General features: G+C 37.3%; 1 protein-coding gene across 2 annotated transcripts in view; it reads right to left on the bottom strand.

Moving 5' to 3' along the window:
* LOC149770800 (uncharacterized) overlaps positions 1-27695 on the bottom strand; it is an 89669-nt gene that overhangs the window by 6434 nt on the left and 55540 nt on the right. The window contains exons 2-9 of one of the 2 annotated variants that reach the window (XM_089949101.1): positions 22057-22264; positions 21475-21507; positions 17496-17581; positions 14113-16142; positions 9359-9439; positions 4035-4124; positions 869-1016; positions 10-139 (exon numbers count right to left, since the gene is read on the bottom strand). In XM_089949101.1, coding sequence (XP_089805227.1) covers positions 10-139; positions 869-1016; positions 4035-4124; positions 9359-9439; positions 14113-16142; positions 17496-17581; positions 21475-21507; positions 22057-22264 — 2806 coding nt within the window. The remainder of the gene's footprint in view (positions 1-9; positions 140-868; positions 1017-4034; positions 4125-9358; positions 9440-14112; positions 16143-17495; positions 17582-21474; positions 21508-22056; positions 22265-27695) is intronic. The other variant, XM_089949102.1, reaches the window with a different exon arrangement.

Consider the following 27695-nt stretch of genomic DNA (forward strand, 5'->3'; position numbering starts at 1 on the left):
TTGTCTTACCGGTTGAAATTTGAGACAGAAGGAAAACTAACGGTGTAATAATAAGCTGAGTTGAAAGGCATCAAATCTGCGCAGGCGATCCTCGGCGCACCTCCATTTTCAGCATGGACAACAAAAGATCGCCCGAGAACTGTAAAATTAAACGTTTCTCCTGTAAATATCCCAAACCAGTTATTCATTCTGAAAGTCTTAAAATGTAGCAAAATTACAAAATTTGACGGTTCTCGTGTGTTTTTGGTCTGTTGAACTCCATCTCAATGACACTCCTTTTAATCGGATTTGAATGTTCATAAAACAAGAAATTAGCAAATTTCTTGAGATGTTATATTTAAAATTTCTAGAATTGTCAAAGACACTGCCTTGGACAATAAATATCTACCTAGAATATTTCCCCACCCCCATCTCTCATAAATATCCACCTAGCATATTCTTCCACCCCAATCTCTCATTCCGACAAAAATATAGGATCATAGCGCTATATTTAATTTATCGAACACATCTTTATTTCATTCTGCGAAATTCTGTACTGGGTTCATCATTTCTGGATTTTACTTCCCTTACATTAATTAATTTCTGGGCGAGATCTTAATATTCAATTGACGCATACCTGTTCACAAGCTGGAGGAACAAACCGTCTTAACCCTCTATAGCTAAAACAAAATGCAAATAGTTCAGACTGAGATCTGCTGTTGCATAAATCGGGGTAGGCCCGTAACAAGTCTATTCGTTTGGAATTATAAATAGAAGAAACACTGCTGGGCCAACAGGTATGAATTTATACTAGTCGCAACTGTGTCTGGCTTTTGAAAGCGAACATACGGTAGATATGAGTCCAAAATAGTTAATTAAGTTAAAGTACCAGCAAAACGTCCAGTAAGAGGTAAATTGACATCGACGTAGAACCTCCTTCCACTTCCAATAGAATACTGGCCAAGTTTACGGGACTGGTCTCCGACCTCACAGCGCAGAGGATTGGCCATTTTACATTCACTGTAATTATTCTGCACCTGAAATGTGCAGACAGACATGTGAATAACAACTGCTTTTCTTATTAGATATTTTACTCAGCCATCTGCTTTAACAGCCTTGAACAAGGATTTAAAATAAACGAATTGAGGGGCAGGAAACAGACGGGGGAGAACAAAATAATTTCATTATATTATCGTTGTGATGCACCGTAAAGATAGCTTTTACCACATTTCGAAAAGTACTGGACCATATAAATCACATCTTAAAGTATTTTCAGAAATAAAATGGCATGAATGGACGCTTGATTTTACCAGCTTTGGCTAATATTGGTAGGTGAACGGAAATTAAAATCAAATGCAAGTTAACATTTTGGATACTAAAACGTACTTGAAAATGATATGGATAATGTTGCTAAATCAGTACGTGTATATTTACTATTCTTACATACGTCGAGCTTGGCGTTCTGAAACAGGTATTTTGAGAATCTAAATGGCATGCAAAACAATATGTTTGTCTGTGCAGATCACGTAATTAATTGGTGCAGGTGTCACTCATGGACTCAACTGGTTGGAGAACTTGATCATTTCTTACATACTGCTAGATCAGATGATAAAAAAGCGCATAGATTTGTATAGGAAACTTAATTAACTCAACCAGCTAGATGAAAGACGCTCTCCCTCCCTCTCACTTCTCATTGTGACCATAAGCGGCACATGAAGCATTCGCGAGTCTTCCCCAACCACAGCGGTCTGCTGTTTTCATATCAAACTGATCTGACTGGCCTCATTTCCGTGGAGCGTCTCTGGGTCTCTTTCAGGTGTCCTCTTCCCTGCTTCCTCTGTGGTGTCCATTTTAGGGCTCATTTTGGGCAGACCGTCTGGATTCACTCTTATGACATGTTCAAGCCATCTCCATCTCCGTTAATTTACCTCTTCTGATGGAAGCCGTGCATTGCACGTTGTCATTAGTTCACCATTCCATATCATATTAAGACAAAACATTCTGCTTCTAAAGCACGTGGTGTGGAACGACTCGAGTTTCTTGTTGATGACTTGGGTGGTTTTCTAGCATTTGGATCCATATAGTAGAATGCTTAGTACATTTGATTTACAGATTCTCAGTTTTGTCCTCAGAGACAGCTGTTCTAATTTCCATATTCCACGTAGCAAGGCAAAGTTGTTGCTGCCATTCGTCAATTTAGAGACAACCTCTGTTTACTTTCATTATCAGTTGTAATTTTGCTCCCAAGGTATGTAAACTCTGTGATCTCCTCAACTTCCTACTTGTTAATGGTTTGTGTCTTATTTAACCGTGTTGTTTATTCCTGAAAACGTTTTTTTTTTTTACTTCCTATGCTTAATTTCTTACTATTATGACTCTGTGGTATTAAACTAAGTAATAGAAAAGAGTAAAACCCAGTAAATTTTTATATAAAAAAAATCAACAAATAGTTCATTTCCCTAAAATACAAAGTGAAAATTTAAAAAGAACTTACAGTATTGCGAAATAAATCACAAAATAGTCCTAATAAATAGAGTTCTAATTAAATTCCAGTGGACGGGGCCATGAGTGGCCGAGTGGTCTAAAGCGCTCACCGTTACGGATCACTGCCATCTCACCTCTGTCTGCGTGGGTTCGAGTCCAAGGGTCGGCTAGCGTGGATACGTGGGAAAGCCTGCCAGTAGCTTCTCGTGGGTCGGTGGTTCTTCCCTGGGTTTTCCAGGGTTCTTCCTCCACCAGTTATACTGGCCGCCATTTATAGCCTATCTTGTGCTGAAAAATGGCGTTAAACCCTTGAACAACAACAACAACAACAAAACTCCAGTGGTGTTCGAAATAAGATCCAACACTTAATGTGTTGATGTGTCCTTAGTAGTCTGTGACGTGGAGATGTGCCAAGCATCTTTCGATGAAGCTCAATAACATACTCAAAGATGGCCTTGTCTGAATTCACTATAATTCCAAGTTAATGTTTCTGTTTAAGAATATTATTTAAGAGCACTTTGTATTTCCATTGAATAAATATCTGAATAAATAATTCCACCCAAATCAAAATACTGAACACAGATGATTTCTGATTCAAATAATCTCACAAGAGTGAATATTTTTTCAAATAAACAAGATTTATATTTTAAAAAATAACACATAAAAGAAAATCCAGGATTTTGGACAAAAGCCAATTTTTAGAAATATCTAAATTATCAACACGATAAAATAGGTAACTAAAATTAAAATAAAATAAGTAAACGTAATGTCGTTGACTCGGACTAAGAGAATGATCCTAATATTTAACCCATACTCCTAAAAACATATTCACTATGTATTATTCGTTTACAAAATAAAAACATCAGTAGTTTTAGTCCGGTACAATATGAACTTGATTTTGGGCAAGGTTAAGTCCAAAATACATTAACACATAACCTTTAATCCAGAAGAAAAAAGCTAGCAATCAATAATATATATATATATATATATATATATATATATATATATATATATATATATATATATATATATATATATATATATATATATATATATAACAGTAACAACGTGTCTGCTATTGCCGCCAGCATCATCTGCAAATTCCTAATCTTCTTGTAAGAAGGTGGTTAAAGACCTTTGTATATTTTTATTTGTGTCCTTAATTGTCTCTTTCATCAACCTGCATAGTGTTAGGGTGAACAGAAATGGGTAAAGTCTGCATCCTTGTTTCGCTCCGGTCCTGATCTTGAAGCTGTTTGTTGCCTGTATTCACAGATGCAAGAATACACCAATAGTAAGACATATGTGCACTTCTCTGGAGTAACCTGGCATCTAATTTGCTGAGCTGATTACTACTGTACAAGTTTCTTTTGAAAATAGATATCCTAATGGAAAGTTGTCGATATAAACCTAAATCCTACGTACATATGGAATACATTCATTCATACCTGCCGCAGTTTTCATTGCTGACATGAAACATATTTAGCATTTTAACAGAAACAACATGCAAACTTAAAACAAGAAAGAAAAAAAAAACTTTGCATAAGATTTTATCAACAGTCAGAACTTACATCTACTTGGAATGGATTGAAGTGATCTCCGGTCGTGGAGCAATTTCCGCTGACACCATACACATGGACGTGCCAGTTGTGGTTAGACGTCTGTAACATCGCAGGGTATATTAAATAATTTACATAGCAATACAGATAACGTTATCAACTAATGGCTATATACAAACATGACCGTATTCAAAATAGTGATGCAAACCTCAATCCATTGATGGCAATGCAAAAGGAATAGCACAATACAAATTAACTTATATACGTGGGATCGAAAACATGAAAGAAAACAAGTAAACTAGAATACTTTGTTCATATCTTCGTGATCCATTTACAGCGCCATGGTTCGTGGCGTCTGTGGCCAATATTCTTCAGTGGAGATTGTTCTTTGCTCCATAACATTTTTTATGTTAGTTTCCAATAGCTCCTTTCCCACCCCTAAATATGTTTTGCAAAGAATAGCTCCCATCGCTACACTCAGGGCCGTAGAGAGCAATCACGGACCCTGGGGTAAGAAACACCCGAGCCTCTCCAAGTTCTTGTTCAAACAAAAAATGTCTTGCATAAAATTAAAAAGTTTTGTTCGGCCTAGGCCCCCTTATCGGCCCGGGCCCCGAGGATATATTCCCAGTTGACACACACACACACCCATTGTCGGCCCTGGCTACACTAATGGTAGTCCGAGTTTCCTCTGACCCTTATCACACCATTTTTGATATTTGGATAGTTGTATTGGGATGTTGGGTCAGAGTCCATTCCCTATCGAAAAGTTGGAATTCTCCGACACCATTTGGTGTCGACATGGGGTAGCCGCTTACTAGCCGGCCCAGCAAATTTGAATGAACTTTCATCAAGATATACCTGCATGAAATCGATATGAATATGATTTATCTTTTTCAAAAATCGTGATCATATCATTCGTCATGTCTTTAATTCGCTGACATACGAGACGAAAGTACGTCTTTGCTGAAATTTTACCTGGATATGGCCATTTGCATTCCGAGTCACATGACTATACAAATTTCGCAATGTCAGTGACATTAGAGGTCATATAATCACGTGATATCGACAATAAACAAATTTCTGAAGTTATTGTACATAGAATTGGGACATATTTTATACGTCACAAAATGATTGTAAATAAATATAATTCCCCACTAATTCTCAACATATTTATTCTGAGAACAACGAACAGAAACCTGTCGATATCAAAGCAAGGCGGAGAAAACCATTTTAAAGAAGTAGCGAGCACGTGTCAGCGATGTTTTTGTTGGTGTCACATGACTACCACGTTGACATGGTCTCTCTGAGTAGTGGATCTGGTTTTCTTCAAATTGCTGCAACATTTACAGAGTTTAGGTAGTTATTTTGACAATAAATATTTTCAAAGTTTTTGTTTTTTCATTTTTATATAAAAATTACGTGACTGTCATTTATATGTTTGATTTGTTTTCCTACAGCAACATTAGAAATGGTTTAGTCTCGATATTACGTGACTGTATGACCTCTGATGTCATTGACAAGTAGGTTGCGAGAGTTGTGTAGTCACGTGACTAAGAATGCAAATGGCCAGATCGAGGTCAAATGTCAGCAACGATGTACGTTCGTCTCGTCTCTGGGCGGATTAAAGACATGACGAATGATATGATCGCAATTTCTGATGAAAAAAAAAATCATATTCCTATCGATTTTATGCAAATATATCTCAAAGAAAGGTCGTTCAAGTTTGCTGGGTCGGCTAGTAAGCGGTTACCCCATGCCGACGGTGTCGGCGAATTATAACTTTTCGATAGGGAATGAACTCTGATCCTATACCCAAACATAAATGCCCAAATATAAAAAATGGGGTAACACGGGTAAGAGGAAACTCGGACTACACTAAATAGTAGGTGAAATGCTCTGAACATTTTAGTTGCAGGAAAGAACTCCCAACAGCACTCCCTTCGCCTGGTTCCTGTTGGCAATTGACCTCTCCCAACCCATTCCATTGCGCCGTTACTGACGTACTTCACCAGTATGGCTTAAATCTCAAAGTTGTATGTTCTTGGGTAGGATCCTGAGGGTAAGAACTACCTAAGGGATAAATATCACAAGTACATCTACTTTAGTATCTTCAGGGCATGGTCATAGGGTGGTGATATCGATAGTTCCCAAACGATGGCCCAATAGTGTAGGGTACGGACTAATCCAGTGACCGGTATAAGTTGCATGGATACATTTGTATTTTCATGCTTAGTAAGTCTACATATGGTCAAAGGGCGTATATTTAAATAACTTTCAATGTATGACCCAGGATTAAGCCCCTAATGGTGCAGATGAACTTGCATGTATAATTTGTCTCTTTCATACCCAGTTGGTACACCTATGAATACTTAATGAGCATCTCAACAGTTTCTAGGTCATGAACCAGACGCCATGTTTCTGGGCGAGGTGATGGACCCTGCGCTCAATTTCGGCTACATGTAAAAATGTGTCTTCTTATGCCCATTGGTTATGTTGGAAACGCATTCCCTTTCCTGTATTTTGACCCAGGGTCAAGTTGCTGGGGATATGAATCAATACAGAGGATTCGGTGTAATATGCCTTGTCATCTGTGTTATAGATCATACATGACAGTTCGTATGCATGTCGGCCAAAAGAAAAATCGGATATTTATCTGACATTTATGGAGCGGTATGTGTAACCTCTAAAGTCCTACCAACAAGGGCTAGCACAGGCACTTGATTCCGGGGTAAACTAACTGTCAATTGGTAAGTGTACACATTAGTTTACCCCAAAATCAAGTGCCGGTGAGGGCTAGATCTAAATTTAGACAAATATTAATAGAAGCTACGTCCATAGTACTGGCGTTAACCCACAAACTCTGTCAAGCTTCAACTGTGTGGGACGAGTTCAGGACATTGCGTGTGTTCGACTAAAGATTTTGGTTTGTTTGTTGGTTGGGGTGGGGTGGGGTGGGGGAGGTGCTTACATAAACTATTTGACAGCTTGTACGCTGAATAAACCCGTATATCACTCTGCAACGTTAGTAGAGCTAACATGCATACTGAGGGTACATTATTGGGAATTAATGAAATTGAATGACTGATGATACAATAAACAACAATGTATCATCATCTATTGTATACAATATAGAAAGAAAACATTTTAAGAAAAGGAAAATTACATATGCATGTAGATGCAGATCAATGAAAATGAAATAAGCAGATTAAATTCACAAAACTGTTCCGTATGGAGAAACAGATAAGGGTAATAACATTAAGATAAAATCCCAGGAGTTATGCAACTTGAATTTATAGTGAAGTAGTGGTCTATTTACAAGATATTTGAATATACGACTATGTCTCTATGATTAAAAGCTTTATAAATATAAATGGCCAAGTTATTAAAAATTCTAGTATTCTGGATATTACATACTATGTCTTTTGTGAAACATTTCACTATATATCTGGCTGGTAAATCTTTATACGATAAGCATTCAAGTACAAAATGTTATTCATCTTCAAGCAGGTTAAAAATATACCAGAGTCTATCATGAATTGGTTTATATGGTCTTGCCCATCTCCCACCTTCAACATCGAGTCTGTGATTCTAAATTTAGCAATTAGATTTCTATATTTAACAGAACAGATGAAATATTTACATAAAATAATGCTTGACTACTGTTCTTACGGCCATCCATCCAACTTGGAATAAAACTGTCCAATAGCTATAATTTAAATGACTGTAAAAATAGGTCAATGTTACCTGTCCCTTCATTAGCCAAATTTTCATAGAATCTAAATCTTGACAATACAATTTTAATTAATTATGATAAACTTAGACGTTCTAAAACGATCAACATCGTTTGGTGTGTGTGTATATAATTTTACTCCTTTGTGCCTAATATCTTAAACCAGTCATAAACCAATACTGCACAATGTAATACAATCTATTATTTATAATTTACTACTATTGTAGTACTGCCCATAAATAAATCATATTGTGTTGTCACGTTCACTCCGGACATCATTTTTCAAAATCTATGTGCACTCTTCCAACGCATTTAGCAGAAATAAATACGGAAAACTTGGCAGCAATAATTTAAGGCAGATTTTATAAGTCTAACAAAAGATTCATGACATGGCTTGTTTAAAGGGTGTAAATTCAAAAAGGTATTTTTCAAGTAAAAATCTCGCTTTTTAGTTTGTATTGCCAATGTTGTCTGTGCTTCGATAAAGGAACAACCAGAGGTCATAACAAGTCCAAGACATGTAAAATTATGTATAATTTCTAGTTTTCACATATGCATCTGCTTATTAACAGTTGTGCATATCTTAAAGACAGTAGGATTAAAATTATAAATGGAATTAAAATGTAGGTTCTGTCTTGAACGGAACAGAGTAATCCAGTAAGTCTTCAACCAATTTTTGCGGCGAGAGTATAATGATGAGAGAAGCGTGGAAATATCCTGTTTGATTCAAAATTGAGTTTAATTTAAACAGATAAAGTTGAACATTTACAAAATATAGGTAAATATCTTTATCAGTTTCATTGACGAGATATTCAAGAGTTTATCTGAAAAGTTGCATTGTTCCGGAATCCACGAATTATATTGTAGGACCTTTATCTCCAATGGGTCGAAACATTCGGAATTTTCGAAGTTTCATCCTACACTATACGATATTTGCATCAAATACCTCAAAAGTAAATAATTTTGCACTACCGATATCAGAAAGCATTGATTAAATTAGTCCGATAAATCAGCGCCCCACCTCCACCGGTGTTAATTCCAGTGAACGATTTGAGGATATGATATCACGTATAAAACTGAGGAATGTTTTCCAAACAGATCTGTAAGTCCACGTCAAATAACACAACATTATATCATGTAACCATTTTGAATTACGTGGCTACATACGGCTGTTATCAAACAGAGGTACATAGGTAAACAATAAGTTGGTGTGTTCCGGACAGATTTGTACGCAGTAACATTTCCGACAGGTTTCTATGCAGTAACATTTCGGACAGGTTTCAAGGCAGTGACATTCAGGACAGGTTTATATGCAATAACATTGGCTTAGTACTGATCCACAAATCGTCCATTAATACCAACACGGTTTTTTTTGTGGGGGTGGGGGTATCGGACTATGGTTAAATGTGAACATGCAATAATAGTAAAGTGTGCACCAGCATAACGAAATTGTACTCTAGATCGATTTTATTTGTCACAGTAGTCTAAGACCCTAAAAAGATGAAAACTGAGTTAATCGCCTCTTACAAAAAATGTGGCGAAATGAAACTGACGGTTAATGACTGTTTGCTAGTTATAACAGAAACAAAATATGAATACTCACACCGGGACGACCGTCTGAGTATTTCAAATCCACCAGCACCATTGTGTCGCTAAGTTTGCCATTGGGATACAAGTATTGACTCTGAAATTCATAAAGTTAGCATGTGTGTACAACTTTTTCAAAAGGAGGTTATTACACGCTATGTAATTTGACTGACTGAAGTTTCCATTTGCATGCACAAGCGTAGGAGATTCTCAAAAATAACTTGTGAAATACAATTAAATCATAGAAGTCGCTTTGGTAGAGATTTGGTTTTTATGTTTAAATCAAACGGTATTTTCTGTAGCAAGAACCCCATGACCCTCGAAAATACGTAACTATTTTGCAAGATAATGCGTGATCGTGAATAGCTAATTCATAGGATGTTAATTTTCACCGTTAAACGTATGTGCCGATTATGATAAGATTCTCTTCATGGTAACAGATGAACAGATGATAAAACATATACTTAATAAATTTTGCAACGATTTACCCAGAAGCAACAAACAATTAACCCCATGGACCTTGATCTCAAACACGTTGATGTGTAATCCCAATAGGTACACCACATACACACAGATGAATCTAGTTCAAACTATGATGCATGCTCAAAGACACGTTACATAAGTTTATTATGTGTTGATTCCAAAAGCTTTGTTCCAAGTGACCTCAGTGACCTTGACCTTTAACTCACTGATCTCTAACTCCCCAGTAGATAGTTTATAACCTGTGGTAAATTTCTTAGAAATGTCTGACAAATATTTATCATTTTCAACATCGGATAATTCCAAATCCGAAACTGGTAACCAATGACAACAAACCTACAAATTAAAGAATAGTAAGCAGTAGCCATGACGTTCGACAGCTTTGACCTTTAGGGATGTTCCTTCCTCGTGACTCAGTTAGGGGCAAGAGTTGGTGATAATATATCAATAGAAATTATAAATCAAAGAGAATAACAGTAACTAAAGGCTGAAGCAGTAGAAAACACCATCTTACTAGAGGTTTATATGAAGGAAGGCAATCATGCGGGAAAGGATCGTAATAGCTGATCAATTCTATTGATTTACGTCCATAATGAATATTTTTTACAGCAATAATTATTCTTCTAGATATAGTCGGGAAATTGGAGTAATATTTTAAAATCGTGCTCTCTTGAATTCCTGAGTTACATTATTCCTCGTGCCCGTCCGTCCTTAACTCCGACATTAATGCATAAAACAAGTCACTCGTTTTTATATATAGATTGCCATTACACCTGCTAAAACATTATCATCACAAGAAGAGATAATATAGATATATGCCTCTTCATGTGATGATAATGTCGATATATGTCTCTTCATGTGATGATAATGTAGATATGTGTCTCTTCATGTGATGATAATGTAGATATGTGTCTCTTCATGTGATGATAATGTAGATATGTGTCTCTTCATGTGATGATAATGTAGATATGTGTCTCTTCATGTGATGATAATGTAGATATGTGTCTCTTCATGTGATGATAATGTAGATATGTGTCTCTTCATGTGATGATAATGTAGATATGTGTCTCTTCATGTGATGATAATGTAGATATGTGTCTCTTTATGTGATGATATTTGTAGATATGTGTCTCTTCATCTAATGATAATGTAGATATGTCTCTTCATGTGACGATAATGAAGATATGTGTCTTTTCATGTGATGATAATGTAGATATCTGTCTCTTCATATGATGATAATGTAGATATGTGTCTCTTCATGTGACGATAATGTAGATATGTGTCTCTTCATGTGATGATAATGTAGATATATGTCTCTTCATGTGATGATAATGTAGATATCCGTCTCTTCATGTGACGATAATGTAGATATGTGTCTCTTCATGTGATGATAATGTAGATATGTGTCTCTTCATGTGATGATAATGTGGATACGTGTCTCTTCATGTGACGATAATGTAGATACGAGTCTTTTCATGTGATGATAATTAGATATCTGTCTCTTTATGTGATGATAATGTAGATATCTGTCTCTTCATGTGATGATAATGTAGATATGTGTCTCTTCATGTGATGATAATGTAGATATCTGTTTCTTCATGTGATGATAATGTAGATATCTGTCTCTTCGTGTGACGATAATGTAGATATGTGTCTCTTCATGTGATGATAATGTAGATATCTGTCTCTTCATGTGATGATAATGTAGATATCTGTCTCTTCATGTGACGATAAAGTAGATATGTGTCTCTTCATGTGATGATAATGTAGATATGTGTCTCTTCATGTGATGATAATGTGGATACGTGTCTCTTCATGTGACGATAATGTAGATATGTGCCACTTCATGTGATGATAATGTAGATATCTGTCTCTTCATGTGATGATAATGTGTGTCTTTTCATGTGAGGATAATGTAGATATGTGTCTCTTCATGTGATGATAATGTAGATATCTGTCTCTTCATGTGATGATAACGTAGATATGTGTCTCTTCATATAATGATATGGTAGATGTGTGTCTCTTTATGTGTTGATAATGTAGATATGTGCCACTTCATGTGACGACAGTGTAGATATCTGTCTCTTCCTGTAATGATAATGTAAATGCGTGTCGTTTCATGTAATGATAATGTGGATATGTGTCTCTTCATGTGATGATAATGTGGATATGTGTCTCTTCATGTGATGATAATGTAGATAGGTGTCTCTTCCTGTGATGATAATGTAGATATGTGTCTCTTCACGTTTTGACAATGTAGATATGTCTCTTCATGTGATGATAATGTAGATATGTGTCTCTTCATGTGATGATAATGTAGATATCTGACTCTTCATGTGATGATAATGTAGGTATGTTTCTCTTCATGTGATGATAATGTAGATAACTGACTCTTCATGTGATGATAATGTAGATATATGTCTCTTCATGTGATGATAATGTAGATATCTGCCTCTTCATGTGATGATAATGCAGATATGCGTCTCTACGTGTCATGATGATCTAGATATCTGACATTTCATGTCATGATAATGTAGATACGTTTCGTTTCATGTAATAATTATGTAGATACATGTCTCTTCATGTGATGATACTTTATATATGTGTCTCTTCATGTGATGATAATGTAGAGATATGTCTCTTCATGTGATGATAATGTAGAGATATGTCTCTTCATGTGATGATAATGTAGATATCTGACACTTCATGTAATGATAATGCAGATACGCGTCTCTACATGTGATGATAATGTAGATATGCGTCTCTACATGTGATGATAATGTAGATAGGCGTCTCTACATGTCATGATAATGTAGATATGCGTCTCTACATGTCATGATAATGTTGATATCTGACACTTCATGTGATGATAATGTAGATACGTGTCGTTTCATGTAATGATTATGTAGATACGTGTCTCTTCATGTGATGATACTTTATATATGTGTCTCTTCATGTGATGATAATGTAGGTCGGTACAACATTTCTTGCAATTTTTAGTGGATTACTGTGGAACTTAGTACCTAACATAGATATCATCAGAATACACGCATTTTGAGGATCACTGCACTGTCTATTTTCAGAAGAGCTAAGTGGATATCAACACGTGTCGGCAACGGTAGTGTGTCCCAGGGCAAGCATTTTACTCAAATTACAATGGCACAAAATAATCATTAGCCTTTGTGATTTGCTATACCGAAAAGCTCCAAGCCTATCATCATCTCTATTATGAAACAGAAAATTTAAAAAGAACTTATAGTACTAATTAGATTTAAGTCCTAAACAGTGCTTAAAGTTCAAAAAGAAGTCCACAAATATTATGTATTCTAAAGGAATTCCAGTGGAGTTCCTACCGAAGTCCAATCTTGAACGTGCTGATGTGCCAGGAGCCTTAAAAGTGATGTGTCAACAGTCATGATGTGTCACAATGGTATAGTCCAGAATGTCTTAACATGAAGTTAAAATAATTCCAAAATACTGATTGCATTCTAAGACCTATAAGCTCTTTGTAATTTCAAAGAATAATCAAAATAAATAATTCCTCTCAAATAACAATAGAACACAGATAAAAGACTGATTCCGATAAAGATGTTTAAGACATGAATGAACAATTCTAAGGTCAACAACCCTTATATTAAAAGACACAATAACAAAACCAGGATTCGGACCATGTGCTCAATTCCTGAACATTGTAACTTATAAACTAGGTTAGGACCTATACAGAATTTTACCAGTCAACCATTCAGAAATCGGATAGGTCATCGACTTTTTAAATTAATATATTTTTTAAAAAAATATTATATTAAAGTACATACCCAACATCATCGACAAAATTAGTTATTCACTATGTTGCTTACAAAAGTACCCTTAAATCCATAACCATAAAGAAAACATATTAAGCACACACTATAGATATACATAGCGATATGTAAAATAACTACATAAGTACATACATACATGCATGCACACACGCACACATGCACATACATACATACATACATACATACATACATACATACATACATACATACATACATAATGTACCTTCCATGATAACACACACAATGTCCCTACAAACAAACAACCCTTCACATATACGTGTGCTATCAAGCTAATACAAAGAAATTAACAAAGGCATATAAACCTATATACACGGGCAATTGATATTTACATTCTGCATGTGGGGGAGTGGTGATGGAAGTAAGATGCACGACTATTTTTCGACACTAACAAATTTAAAAGTTGAGACTTAACTAAACATACGAGACACAGTAATAGTCTGTTACGTACCAGAAGAATTGATCCATTAAGAAGTCCGGTGAACATAGCTCTTCCTTGAAACAAAATGGTATTAGGCAGGTTCGACGTGTCCTCCATAATGTTACCACAAGCCCATCGCTTGCCGTCTTTATCGTGAATGACGACGGATCGCCCAATAATACTCAACGGACCGCGAAGTGGAAGGTTCGTGTCGCTATACGATGACATGTACTCGGAGCCAGAAAGCATGCCAAATTTGTTGCTGAGGTCACCAATCTCGTACTGGTCATTAGTCCCTGTGGCGGTGGCCGGCCAGGTGGTCACATAGAATGGATTAAAATGTCCGCCTACATCTGCATCAGAACATCGTGATGGTGCATTAATATCCGTGGGATATTGATGTACATGATATCCGCCAGCTCCTGCAATCATGTTGCTCAAATGGACGTCTACGTCAGTTATTCCAGCCATGATTCCTGGCATTGGATTCTGGAACATGATATGTCCTGTAGGAGTGCTAGCTTGGGTACCTGGAGACCAGATACTCACGTGTGCAGATAGTACGTGTAATTCGTAGATATTTGCACATGAGAGACGCCCACTGCCACTATTTGCAGCATGAATTGTGATGGACCTACCGAGAATAGACTGGGGGCCTGTCAAAGGAAGATGTATATCCGTGTAGAATGCTCTGAACATTCCCCCTAAAGAGCTTCTGATGCTCAGACTCCCATGTTTACTAGATAAGTCACCCACTTCGCATCGAAACTGCTTCCTTGAGCTACACTGAGTTGAATAATTTCCTGCAACACTCAAGTCCACATAATACGGATTGTAATGTCCTTGGACAGATTGGCAACGAGAAGTGGTTGTGTTTTCATTGCCCCAGTCAGTTCCGACCTGAGACATATGAATATGCCAGTTATGTCCTGTAGTCTGTACGGCCGAATTACCATAATTAAGTTCCACATACACCTGAGTATCTGCGAACCAGTCCCCTTTTGGCTGCCTGAGTATAATGTGGCCGATCACTGGGTAGGTAAACGTCGCAATTGCTGTAGTCATGGCCCCTTGCAACTCCAAAGAAGCACACACCCATCTTGCGCCTGTATAAGCCTTGTGAATCACTATGGATCGTCCAACTACACTATTCACTCCAAATAAAGGAAGATTTCTGTCTGTATAATTGTTTTTGAGCTCCACTAGGTTACGCAGGGTACCATACTTTCCGCTTAAATCCCCTATTTCATATTGGTCATTCGTACCTGTACCTGCTGATGGGGATGCACTGGAATTTACAAAGAAGGGGTTAAAGTGACCGGAAACATATTCTCCACTGCAGACAGATTGACCCTGCTCCAGCATCCGTGAAACTGGCCATTCATGAACGTGATAACCATCACCTGAAGAATTAAGCCCTTCTAGATCGACCTCTACTAACGTTTCATCAAGCGGAGACTTCTGTGTGAATTTTATATAACCGTGCACGCCGTCATTGCTAAACTTTGCTAAAGCTTCTTTCGTTTTAAACTCAACCACATTAGCGCATGCCTTTATGTTACCTGATGATGCATCATAGAGTGTAATGGATCTGTTGATGATAGAGTTTAGACCACTGAGTGGGAGATTTAAGTCCACATATGCAAAGGTTCCGATAGAAAGGTTCCCAAGTTTTGAGGTCAGATCTCCAATTGGACAGCTCCTTTGGTCTGAGGTAGAACATAGTGTACCCGAGTTAACGCCTGATTGGTTAAACAAAACACCAGTACTGGAGCAACGTGAGGAGATGTTCACAGTCTGCGACATGTCCATCACCACGCTTTCCTTGTTAACCTGCCACTTGTAGTTGGTAGGGGCACCAGCGGAATCAGAAATGTAGTACAGACTGCCACTGATTGTAGTAATAGATGATGGTGAATTGGCCTTCTGGCGGAAAATCACGGTGCCCCCCACATAGGCTGGAAAGTTGGCAAAGGCTGTGACATATTCTGTGTCCTCTTCAATTGTTGCACACGCCTTTATGATGGGGTTTGTCGATTGCACAATGGCAAATGACTTTCCTGTGAAAGAAAAGTGGGATGAACGCAGTTATGGAGATAAAACACAGCTTAATTCAGAAGCAATTTACCAATTGAAAACTGTCATCAATAACTAATCATCGATGATCTAAGTGGGATGCTTACCAGTCCGATAGTGATCCACATGACATTTAGAGTGCATTCATCCTGTACTGCTTTTTTGGCAATATCAATGAAAGCAGTCACACTTTGCACAATCGACGTGCTGTAGGATTATGTTTTTTAATACTGAAAAATATGATCTATTTATGAGAAGGCAAACCTGTGTCAACAGGTCTGATTAGTCTTATTAAAAAAAGGTTCAAGTTGCTGATGAAAAACTGAGCTTCTGGAGAAGCCATTTACATTATTGGATTTGTCTGGGGTCTTAGAGTACCTTTAAGTTTTGTTTCCGCGAACATAAGACACATTTATTTATCTACATTAGTAGCAAACTGTTAAATAATGCTAGCTAGATGGCTTTAACTTAGCTTCATGATATTGCTTGTCAAGAAAACACACGCTTAAACCAGACAACCCTCTTGAAGAGGTAACGAGAAAATAGTTGCAAACAGGAAACTGGCAAAAATACTTACGTGAAGGATGGACAAAGGTGAATTGAACTAGTTGATCTTGAGCATTGGGTTCAGTTTTACAAACTGTCTAAAGTTTATCCTTAAACTAAATTTGAGAACTAGGCAAACTACATGGTTAGGCCTTCAGATTGATATTTCTTTCAGTCAAACTTTGTGACCATAGGCGAAAGACATGTTAATGTATTAAGAAAGCTGTCAGTAACCTAGAAACCATTAGCACAAAAAAACAGCTCAGACCCAATCAATGTCACGCTCATACAAAAATGCATAAAAATGGAGGAACACGTGCGCAGTACCTACTATTTTGTACATATCTTAGATCTGCATAAGCGCCAAGTGTTACATAATGTCGTCTTGTTTAATGTCATGTTAACTTCATACAAAATTCTAAGGCTTGAAAACCAGCGCCTAGCAACTCAAGAGAACAGGCAGTTATTATAATTTTAGAATGGATTGCCGTGTGAATGGTAAATTGTGAAAATATTACCAAAACATGAAAGCAAGGTGTCCAATAAAGGCTCAAAATTAATCGGAAAAACAAAATAACTAATCACTTATCAAAGTAAAAAAAATAGTTCAAGATGCAAATAAAAGAGTCGTGTTTCTTGTCCGATACACACATCTCATGAGACTTCTTTATCTGAGTGTAATTTCCGTGATATTTGAAATATTAGTGCATGGTCCATAACGTGACTCTAAACAGTGAATAAATTACAAATATATTTGATAATGTTCACAAGAACCTTAAGAGTTATCTCACCTTGAACCGACTTGGCGCCATCCAGATCGATTCCCTGTACTTTCACAGTTCCCACACCGGACGTGATCGTAATGCGGCTCCCTAAACTGAGCAAAGAGCCTTCAAGTCAGGTATTAGCATTAACAAATTAAATTATTCAAAGTACAGCTACTCTGTGCAAGAAAAATAAATAAATTACTCTGTCCGAAAATTACGCATTTTTTATATTTTAGTATTAGATATTATTCTTTCTTAATTGCTTTCATATTCACTATACTGTTTGTATGCGGTCTCAACTAAATTTAAAAATGTTTATAAAATATTACTGCCTTCAAAAGTACATACATACATACATACATACATACATACATACATGAAATGTACATTTGTCTGTAATGCAAATATTACGATTGAGAAAACGGAGGTAGTATAAAATACCTAAGTAACATATGATCTATTTGTAAATTGATAAATTTAGGGTGTATAAAAAAACAATTACATTGAAAACAGTGAAAAAAATATTACACATTCAACCTATCATTAACTTTAAATAATTAAATCTGGCAATAAATAAAAGTCATAAAATTGCTTTTATTTGTGTCATGAACAATTCTATACAAGTTAAATTGCCTTGAGCCGTTGAGAGAATCCGGAATTATGCTTGACTTTATATACATCGTAACATTGTTATACCGAATGACCAATATTATAAATATATACGTGTTTGGTACACTTTATCAGTTATTACCTTTACAACATCATACAGCATACACATCTACATTATAAACATATATATTTATACATCAAAATATATATGGCATGCTTGTATCTACGGGAATATAGTGCTAATACGTCCAGATAAACGCACAGCAGGTGTTAGGGTAAAACTCCCTACAGTAGCGAAACAGTGCGAGAGAAAGAGTTAGGGTGTCGCTCCCTGTAGTCACAAAATAGTGTGCGTAAGTAAGAGTCAGGGGAGGTCCATGCATTCACGAAATGGTACGCGTGCAAGTAAGAGGCATGGGTTCACTCCCCTCAGTTACGAAAAAGCATGACAGTAAAAAAAAGTCAGAGGATCACTCCTCGGGGGATCACTCGATGTAGTCACGAAACAGCTTTAGCGTACTATCTCAACTCCAAACCAGGTTACATCTTAAAAAGGACATGGTTAATTGCCTTTTGACATCTGTCATTTTTGCAATATATTAAGCTACAAATAATCAACTAATTTCTGAGAGTTTGGCAATTTCTATCCGCTTCCATGGATACAAATTATTTAGAATCTTTCGTCACGTTCCATATACGATTAAACATTTTAAGTTCAAGGTATTTTGTGACGATATCAGACCCTAGTGTCACTAAATTTCTAAACTTGTTTCCTGGAACAAGATATTACGTTATCGTGGTTTCTACACTTGAACAATATTGTTGTTGTATACAGAGGTTGATATGGTGGAGACGAAAACTTTGACATTTATAGAAATGATAATCTTGTATGCTCGAAAATTACGTTACGAAATAACACAAATTTAAGGAAATCCTCTAATTTTCCTCGGTGATAAAATATATCTATTTTTATGGGCGAGCTAAAGATATTATAACTGAATTGTACTCTGTTTAATGTTCTTCTAAAAGTGCATGGTCGCCAAATTGTCTGCGTCTGTGTGTCTTTGGTAAATGCACTCGGCTCTACTTCATCTTCATAATATGGTCAAAAATGTGTTCAAGATCACACAGAGGCACCAAACCCGGGTTTATCTGGAAGTGTATCAAACCCGCGACTCCTGAATTACGAGTTCGACGCTCTACCGACTATGCTACCGCATCCCCGTCCCAACAGGAACATCAAACAGGTTTTGGTTTTGTGGGATTCAACGCAATTTTACGGCACGTGATTGGCTATACAAGGCGAGATAAAAACCCGAGACGACCTCGGGAAAAACAACTGATCCAAGGGATATGAGAGGTCAAACATGTGCAAGCAGAATATTGTTATGTTACATGCTGGTGGTAATAAGCGGAAAGATGAAATAGGATCAAGCAACTAATAGTAAATTGGAGATTACCTGATAGTGGTTAAAAGCAGAGGTCCAACAATGGTTACATATATAAAGTATTTTCTTGACAATATATTGTGTGCAAAACAAACAGAGATGATTCCAATCTGCCGGCTATCAGATTCGTTGTATTAATGACTCAAAGCGAACAGCATACATCCAGATCAGACAGAGCATTAGGCGACAGTAAACCTGATTGTGCCCGATTCTCAGCTCGGTACCTGTTGTATAGTTATTTACAGTACGTATGACTACAAGACAAACAGAATGAAGCCACTTAAGTTAAAGGAAGTAGATGCTAAAGTAGATAGGAACCTATGTGGTACTAGGTTACATCAAAGACATACTTTTAACTATATAAACATCGGATTTGGAAGTCTACAATCCAAGCATAACTTGGGCGTGTTATTTTTATTTGAAACCAGATTTCCTTCAAATCAGCATGAACTGGCGAGTTTTTCGTAAATGGATTCAGACTTAGTCTTGCTTTCCTACAGATATGTGTAATTTCCCTTAATTTTTGCTACAGCGGAGCTGATGGAAGATGAGAAAAGGTTCTTTCTGAAATTGAGTTTTTGTCTGGACAAAAAATTTTGGCAATATTTTTTTTTTCTTATCGTGCGCGACGTGACGATATTTACATCACTATGTGCTTATACTTCCGTTTGACCATCCAAAATTTGCGTCATCGATCGTTCTAATGTACAAATGACAACTTTCTCTTTTCGTCCCTGTCATAAAGCGCATCCATCTCTTACATATGCAGTGACCGCTCCGGTGGCCTAGTGGTTAGAGCATCCGCCTTGGATGCGGAGGTCGTGGGTTCGATCCTCGGCAGAGTCATACCAAAGACTTACAAAAATGGTACTAACAGCTACCTCGCTTGGCGCTCAGCATTAAGAGGTCAGTGTTAGGACTGGTCGGCCTGGTGTCAGGATAATGTGACTGGGTGGGACATCATGCTACATGTCTGCGGCATGAAGCCCCAGTGCTAGACATCATACTGCATACATCGTAGCGATATGACTGACAAATTGTTAAAGCTACGTTAAAAATCCAAATCACACACACACACACACATGCAGTGCTGCTGTTAAACATAACGAGCTCCGACAGCATAAGACTTCTCCGTTTTAGGAAATATACTCAAAATTAAAAATGTCAATTTATCGGAAATTATTCAAGTTACAAACTCAAATCACCAGCCGGAATATAAGTAAAATTACACAATATTTCCCATTTACACGTAGTATCATGATATATGAAAACTGGAACTGCCTGCGTACTGCCTGTTTTATAAAAGTAGTACCAGGTGTCAAGACCCGCGTTATTTATGTATCCTGCTAGAACTTAAGCAGCAATGGAGATCGTAAGAGCTATGTCTGGTCCTAAAGCCTATGGAACATAGCTCCTTAAATTTACTGCAGACAAACGTGATGGTCTTATAGCAATCTTCTCAAAAACATTTTATTTGCTAATGGCAGTTACTGATCACGGAGATAACTGATTTCAGTAACACTTTGTACAGCTTCCGGTCCCGAAACTAAATTTCAACTAAATATTACAAATGCAGATAACGGCAACGACACCTAACAATGAATACCCACCCTCACAAAGGAAACATGTACTTCGAAAAGGTTCATCCAAGTCAGCGTTATGCTGCTGACAGTTTATCCACTCATAGTCCCTTTGGAGTTTAAAATATATTAACTAATAAGCCATGAAAACTTATCAAGGATGTTCCCGCATAACGATACAGTGTGGTGATATACGAGTGGGATTAATTTGTAAAAGAAATAATTACTCTTCTTCATCCGATTACAAACTTTTGATCGGGTGTAAGTCTTGCGACAGAGCAGTTATGACTTAATATTCAAAATTGATAATGATGTAATGATAATGACGTAAACTTCCAATCCTGTGTTTATAGTATTGTTACTTACCCTGTGAAATTCGAGCTGGTTATGTTCCACACGCTATAAAAATTCGTATTAAAAAGTAGCATCAACACTTATAGATTCATGGAATAAACTTCGAAAAATATTACGGTATATACACCCGTTATAATAAAACTCAGACTTTTTAAAAACTTTGTTCAGGTAAAAAAAAAAAGGTAAGTAACTCAGTCAATGTAAAATACGGGCAATCCTGGATTCTTCTTGTTGAAGGTAAAATTGTGGTTGCAGATACAAGATACTTCAAAATATTGATGTACGCTCAGCATCAGCTTATGCCGCTGGTTGTTCTCATGAACTATCGGAAACGTAGTTTAAACCTCTTTAATTCTACAAATTATTACTTTATGAATGAATTATACACCCGATTTCAATTAGGCAGGTCATATTTGTTACTTAACAAATAGCTAATAAATATAACTACTGCTGGGGTGGGTGGGGTGGAAACGCCGATAAATGATTATTTATCATTAAATATAGCATAATATCTGATTTAATAGCAAGAAGTGACATCGAATTCAAGAATTCAACAGGGAAATAAGAAATGTAGCAATAATAATAATAACTCACATAGGTCCAATCTGAGAGTCACTACAGCGGTCTGCCACGTCATAGTTGACCCTTTGTGCATGTAGTTCCAGGTAGTAGGTCTGCCCAGGCGTCAGTCCTGTTAAGTTGATTGTGATATCTACGTTGCCACCGATAATTACTTGGGAGAGAGTGACAGTGCCCTTAATCCCGGTCATGTGAAAATTGGCAGAAAGTTCAACGCCGACAGCTGAAATAGAAGAAAAAAAAAACGCAAAATTTAACATTGCTGATTAAGAGAGTATCATCTTCTATGCAAAATAACCTGTTAACACTGGTATTTATTCCATGCACCTATTCTGGATCAACAGACAATAACAACTCAGCCACCGCCACCAATAATAATAATAATAATAATGACACCTAAGTCACAACAAATCTTTTCTCATATCTCATACAGATCGCCGTTGAATGAAAATCAACGAACTCTCAAGTGTTCCTTGCATCACCTGCAGTCATATTTAAAATCTGCTACGCTGAATAAGGGTCACAACAGGTAAACAGATTTACAACGGTTTACACAGCTGCTAAACAGCTTTACAACGGTTTAATGCAGCTGGTGAACAGATTTTCAACGGTTTCATACAACTGTTAACAGATTTAAAAAGGTTTAGTCTAGCTAGTGAAGAGATTTTCAAAGGTTTAACACAACAGGTAACATATTTACAACGGTTTAATACAGCTGATTACGATATAGTTTCTTTCTAAAAAGTGTACATGAAATCGGTAGTTTCTTGTACACCTCAAGTGAATTAGGTATATTAGACGTCAAGGTGACAACAATACCTATTTGAACATTTGAAATGGCTTTTCACATACAGTTTGAATCCAAACATTTACGTTCTAAGTATCTAATTTCACACACACACACACACACACACACACACACGTAACCTCAGCACACCTAGGTGTAACCCGAAATCCATTTCATATATTGCGTGTTTTCCATACTTTGACCAAACACACTAGGTTTTGCAACAACATCACAATCAAAATATATTTTCCTCATCAAGCCCATTTTAGCAGGTTTGACATGTGCAATATTGTGACGTCAGGTGCTTACCAACATATTTATTATTGTTTAAAATTCCTCTTTTGCTGTCTTGTAGTTTGGCAATATTGTAATGTCAGGTGTTTTCAAACATCATCAATTGTCGTGTTGTTTGACAGATATTTTTCGTGTTTAAAAGTCCTCTTTGCTGACACTTGCTATATAATTATAAATGTTTTAGTAACTTCTCATGTCAGAATGACAATAATTACACGCTTTATTGTATTTCAAGCGCTCGGAAATGACTTTGAACCCTTGGGCTCAAACTCGTCCATTGGCTGAACATAGAAAACCGTGTGTAGTCCAATTAGTAGTTTAACTTACGTTTTAAAACATTTGAACTTTTGACCCTCTACCGGGAACTCCAGAAGAGTGAGCCCAAAGCAATATTCTCTTTCACATGAACGCCAGTTATCATGTGGGCAAGTTATAATACCAATTGAAATTCTAAATATGCTACCGGACAGACTGAGTGGATCACAACATATCCGAATTCATTTGGCATGGAGATAAGGAACCTTTCAGTAATTATGTTTTCTTTTTAATTATCTATGAAAATCATTGTTGTCACACCTGTTGATCAACAGTTGTCACGCCTGTTATGCATTAGTTTTCACACCCGGTAATGGTTTTTAGCCTGCTATGCATTAGTTGTCAAACCTGGTAATGGTTTTTAGTTGTCACACCTGCTAAACTTTAGTTGTCACGTATGAAAATCATTAGTTGTCACACCTGGTAATTATCATTTGTCACATCTGCTAATCATTAGTGTCACACCTGTAGCAGCAGGGAAGTTGTACAGACCAGCCGTTCCAACCAAAATAAACCTTCCTGCGCAAACTTTCTCCGTAGAAGCCTCAGATTTCACTTTTGAGCCTTCCTACGAAAATTAATTTGCGTAAAATCCCCACCGAGTGCAATTTATGTGTTCATTCAGGCAAGTAAAAAAGGAAGATTTTTCTGGGGGGGTCTGGGAATATTTTTTTGTGTTAATGCGATTTTGCATCTTTGGGCTGCGTTTTCATGAATAAATTTGATCGAGACCGATTCGATACCTACTACGCGGATCATGAAGATTGATCGTGATAAAACCGTGCGGTGTTGCCTGAGCTCGGCTGAAGAAATTTTTAAATTTGTTTATGTCCATGTCACCGTTACACCAAGTCTGATGAATATTTCTCAGCGTGTGTGTGTCTACGCCGTTGAACACCGACAAAATATTACAATTGTCCCTGATCACCTTTGGAATCTGCGTATATCTCTGTGTCACGTAAATCACATCGGTGTTCTTATGTCTGCCACGCGAGAATATCCTAGCCGGATTAGTTTGCTTGTCCAGCATAACATCATCGAATACGACGAGATTATTAACATCGCCATCTAAATTTTCCACGGTTGGAGCTTCATTAATGTCTGTGATAAATTCGATTGTGCCCTCATCGGTATTGTCACTAAATTCCTTTAACACTTGATAACAGCGTTGATCGTCCACGGATGGTGCAACTAAATACAATTTATCCCATTTCAACCATCGCATTATCAAATTTAGCAACAACTGTGTCTTTCCAGAACCAGACGGGCCAATAATTATCATTCTTATCGAATTTGGTAATACCGCGTTATGTTTTATTTGCTCGCGTCGCTTCGTGGCGGAAAAATCAATTACATTCATGTTACTAGAATACATGGATCTATATTGTGTTAAGTGTCGCACTCACACAGCTACGTTAAATCCAATCGAAATTGTCACACGCAACAACAGAAACGCAATCAAGGGGGAATGCGAAGTTTGCAAGACTCGCAAGTTTAAATTTGTAAAAAAAAAAGTAGAACCGGAGGAGACATTGCCGCCTCCTTATCAAATCTACCCGGAACTCCCTGGGCAAAATATCCCGGAGAGAAGCATCTGCCAGGGTACAATTACTGTGGACCCGGAACAAGACTCGATATAAGACTCGATGATAATAATCAACCAAATCAAGGCGAAGATCCAGTAAACGCCATCGATAGCGCTTGTTACTACCACGATCTTGCGTATCGTAGTGGAGATCTACAACAAAGGCATCTCGCTGATATCAGGCTAATTCACGCACTAAACGCGATTCCTGACAAAAGTTTCAAAGAAAAATTGGCAACTTGGTTGATAAAAGGCGCAATGAAAGGTAAATTAGTACTCGGCGCTGGTAAATAATAATGGAGCAGATATATTATTCTCCGCGAGGATTTTGGCGATGAAAATCAGCAATTGCCAAACTCGCTAAAGCCGCTAAAGTAAAACAATCCACCGCTGAATCGTGGTTATCGAAACAGGCAATTTGGCAAATATATCTTCCTCCGCCTAAGAAAATACCATATGCAAGTTTCACCGTCAGTGTCCCTAATGAGGTCCATCAGGCTGATCTTATGTTTCTTCCTTACGATACCGTCGACGGAGTCACATATAAATATGTCTTGACAGTCGTTGATATCGCTAGCAGATACAAGGAAGCGGAGCCGTTATCGAATAAAACAGCAACAGAAATTGCCAAGGCGTTTAGCGAAATTTATTCACGATCCCCGTTGACATGGCCGAAGCTTCTCCAGGTTGATCCGGGTCGAGAATTTCTTGGTGCGGTTACTTCACTGATGAAAAAGAATAATGTTAAAATCCGTCGCGGTATTGTGGGTGTTCATCACAATCAAGCTATCGTCGAAAGATTCAACAAAACACTCGCGGAAAGATTATTCGGATATCAGTACGCGCGTGAATTCATTCAAGATAATCGATCTCATGATTGGGTATCAAGATTGCCTCACGTGATTAACGCGCTAAATAACGAAGTAACTCGAACAATAGCAATGAAACCCGCAATTGCAATTACAAAATCGAATATACCCCTAAAGCGAGATTCTACGATTCCGCCTGTGCTAGGTAGCGTCACGGTCAGGTATTTATATAAAGAAGGCGAGGCCGAGGGAGGCAGAAAAAGAGCAACCGATCCAAACTGGAGCGTCACAACACACAAAATATCAGCCGTAACAAGATCATCGGGAAGACCAGCAATTTATATTCTAGATTCGCTAGCGCCACAACGCGGATTTACCAAGGAGGAATTACAAATAATACCGAAAGATACTCAACTACCACCAGCGTCACTAATGTGATTTATTCGAATTCTACCTAACTGAGATAATTTTCTTACTCTCGACACGGCTAAATATACCAAATTTGACCAGGAAATTCTATCATCGACGATCCAAACTTGGCCATGCACGGTCAATCCCTGCGATGAATGTATCGTTGTTGCGTATCCAAGTTTCCATGGCGATTTTTCTGCGTTTATCGCGTCATTAACAAGATTAATATCAACGAGGATAATATCATTCAAGACCAAGGTCTTTTCCTCTCCGCAGGGCAAAGTAACACTGATATTTTGTTTCCTAGTATCAGTGGGCCTATAACATAACGGCACCTGCAACGTTGGAAACTTCTCGCAATGCAGCTTGAATAACATTTCTTGGATAATATCACGAACAATTTTCCTACTAGCAACAATCAGATGATCGGGACGCCACAAATTTAGAAAATCATCCATCGGAGTCTCGTCGATTATTCTTCTCATCACATCACATTGAATCTTATTCGGTTGTAATCGAATTAATTTCTTAAATTCGGTCAGTAAAATATCAGTAGATCTATAATCGGCGTCGATTTCTTCATAATAATCAACGAAGTTTCTGAGCCATTCATGAGGCGATTCACCATCAATCGGATCAGGCTGACCGTGATCTCCGCACATTACCACGGCGGTATTTTTCCCTTCCAGCCAAGTCAGTATCGATTTTAGCGTGACCAGATTTACCGTGCAAATTTCATCAAATATTATGATCTTGTTGATATATTTGTTTCCCATGCGAGCCGGATCCCATAATCCACCGCTGTATTTGAAATAACTATGATACGTGCAAGAACCAACTCCGCGTTGCTTTATTTCTCGCGCTAATCTGTGAGTCGGAGTCAACACGATCATATCAGAGTTTGCAAATAAATTTATCGCTCGCGTTGTTTTACCGCTACCACCAGGACCATTCATGTAAACGAATTTACTACGTGAAATTGGGTCAAATGCAGATGCAGCCGCCGAAAAATCTTCAAATTTATCTCGATGAAATTTATCGCAATCTTCGACATCGGCGTCTTCACAATAATCTAGAATATCCTCGTTTTTTATCCTCCAAGTTCCCCAAGAGCTACCATCGGTGATTAAATTCTCCAGCTTGTATTGGTATTTTTTATCGATATAGAACGAATCCGTCGCAACTCTTACCGCGATATCAGAAAATTTGTTTATCATCGACAGCAAATTTATACTCACATAAGCGAGCATCGACGATCGTAAATGCGTATACTGCGCTGATTCTCCATCAAGGTAACTAATCACGGTACCTAACTTTGCTCCGTCAATGATAATATTCTCTCTGTTGCAGAATATTCCTCGCGATACCGTATCGGCGATTATAAAATCCATCTCGGCATCGTTGATAAACAACCTAGCGTGTCGATGTTTATGATCAACGGATCCGCCTTGAG

The sequence above is a fragment of the Sinohyriopsis cumingii genome, unplaced genomic scaffold, assembly GCF_028554795.1.
Source record: "Sinohyriopsis cumingii isolate HCF-2022 unplaced genomic scaffold, ASM2855479v2 utg002317l, whole genome shotgun sequence".
Taxonomy (NCBI): Eukaryota; Metazoa; Mollusca; class Bivalvia; order Unionida; family Unionidae; genus Sinohyriopsis; species Sinohyriopsis cumingii.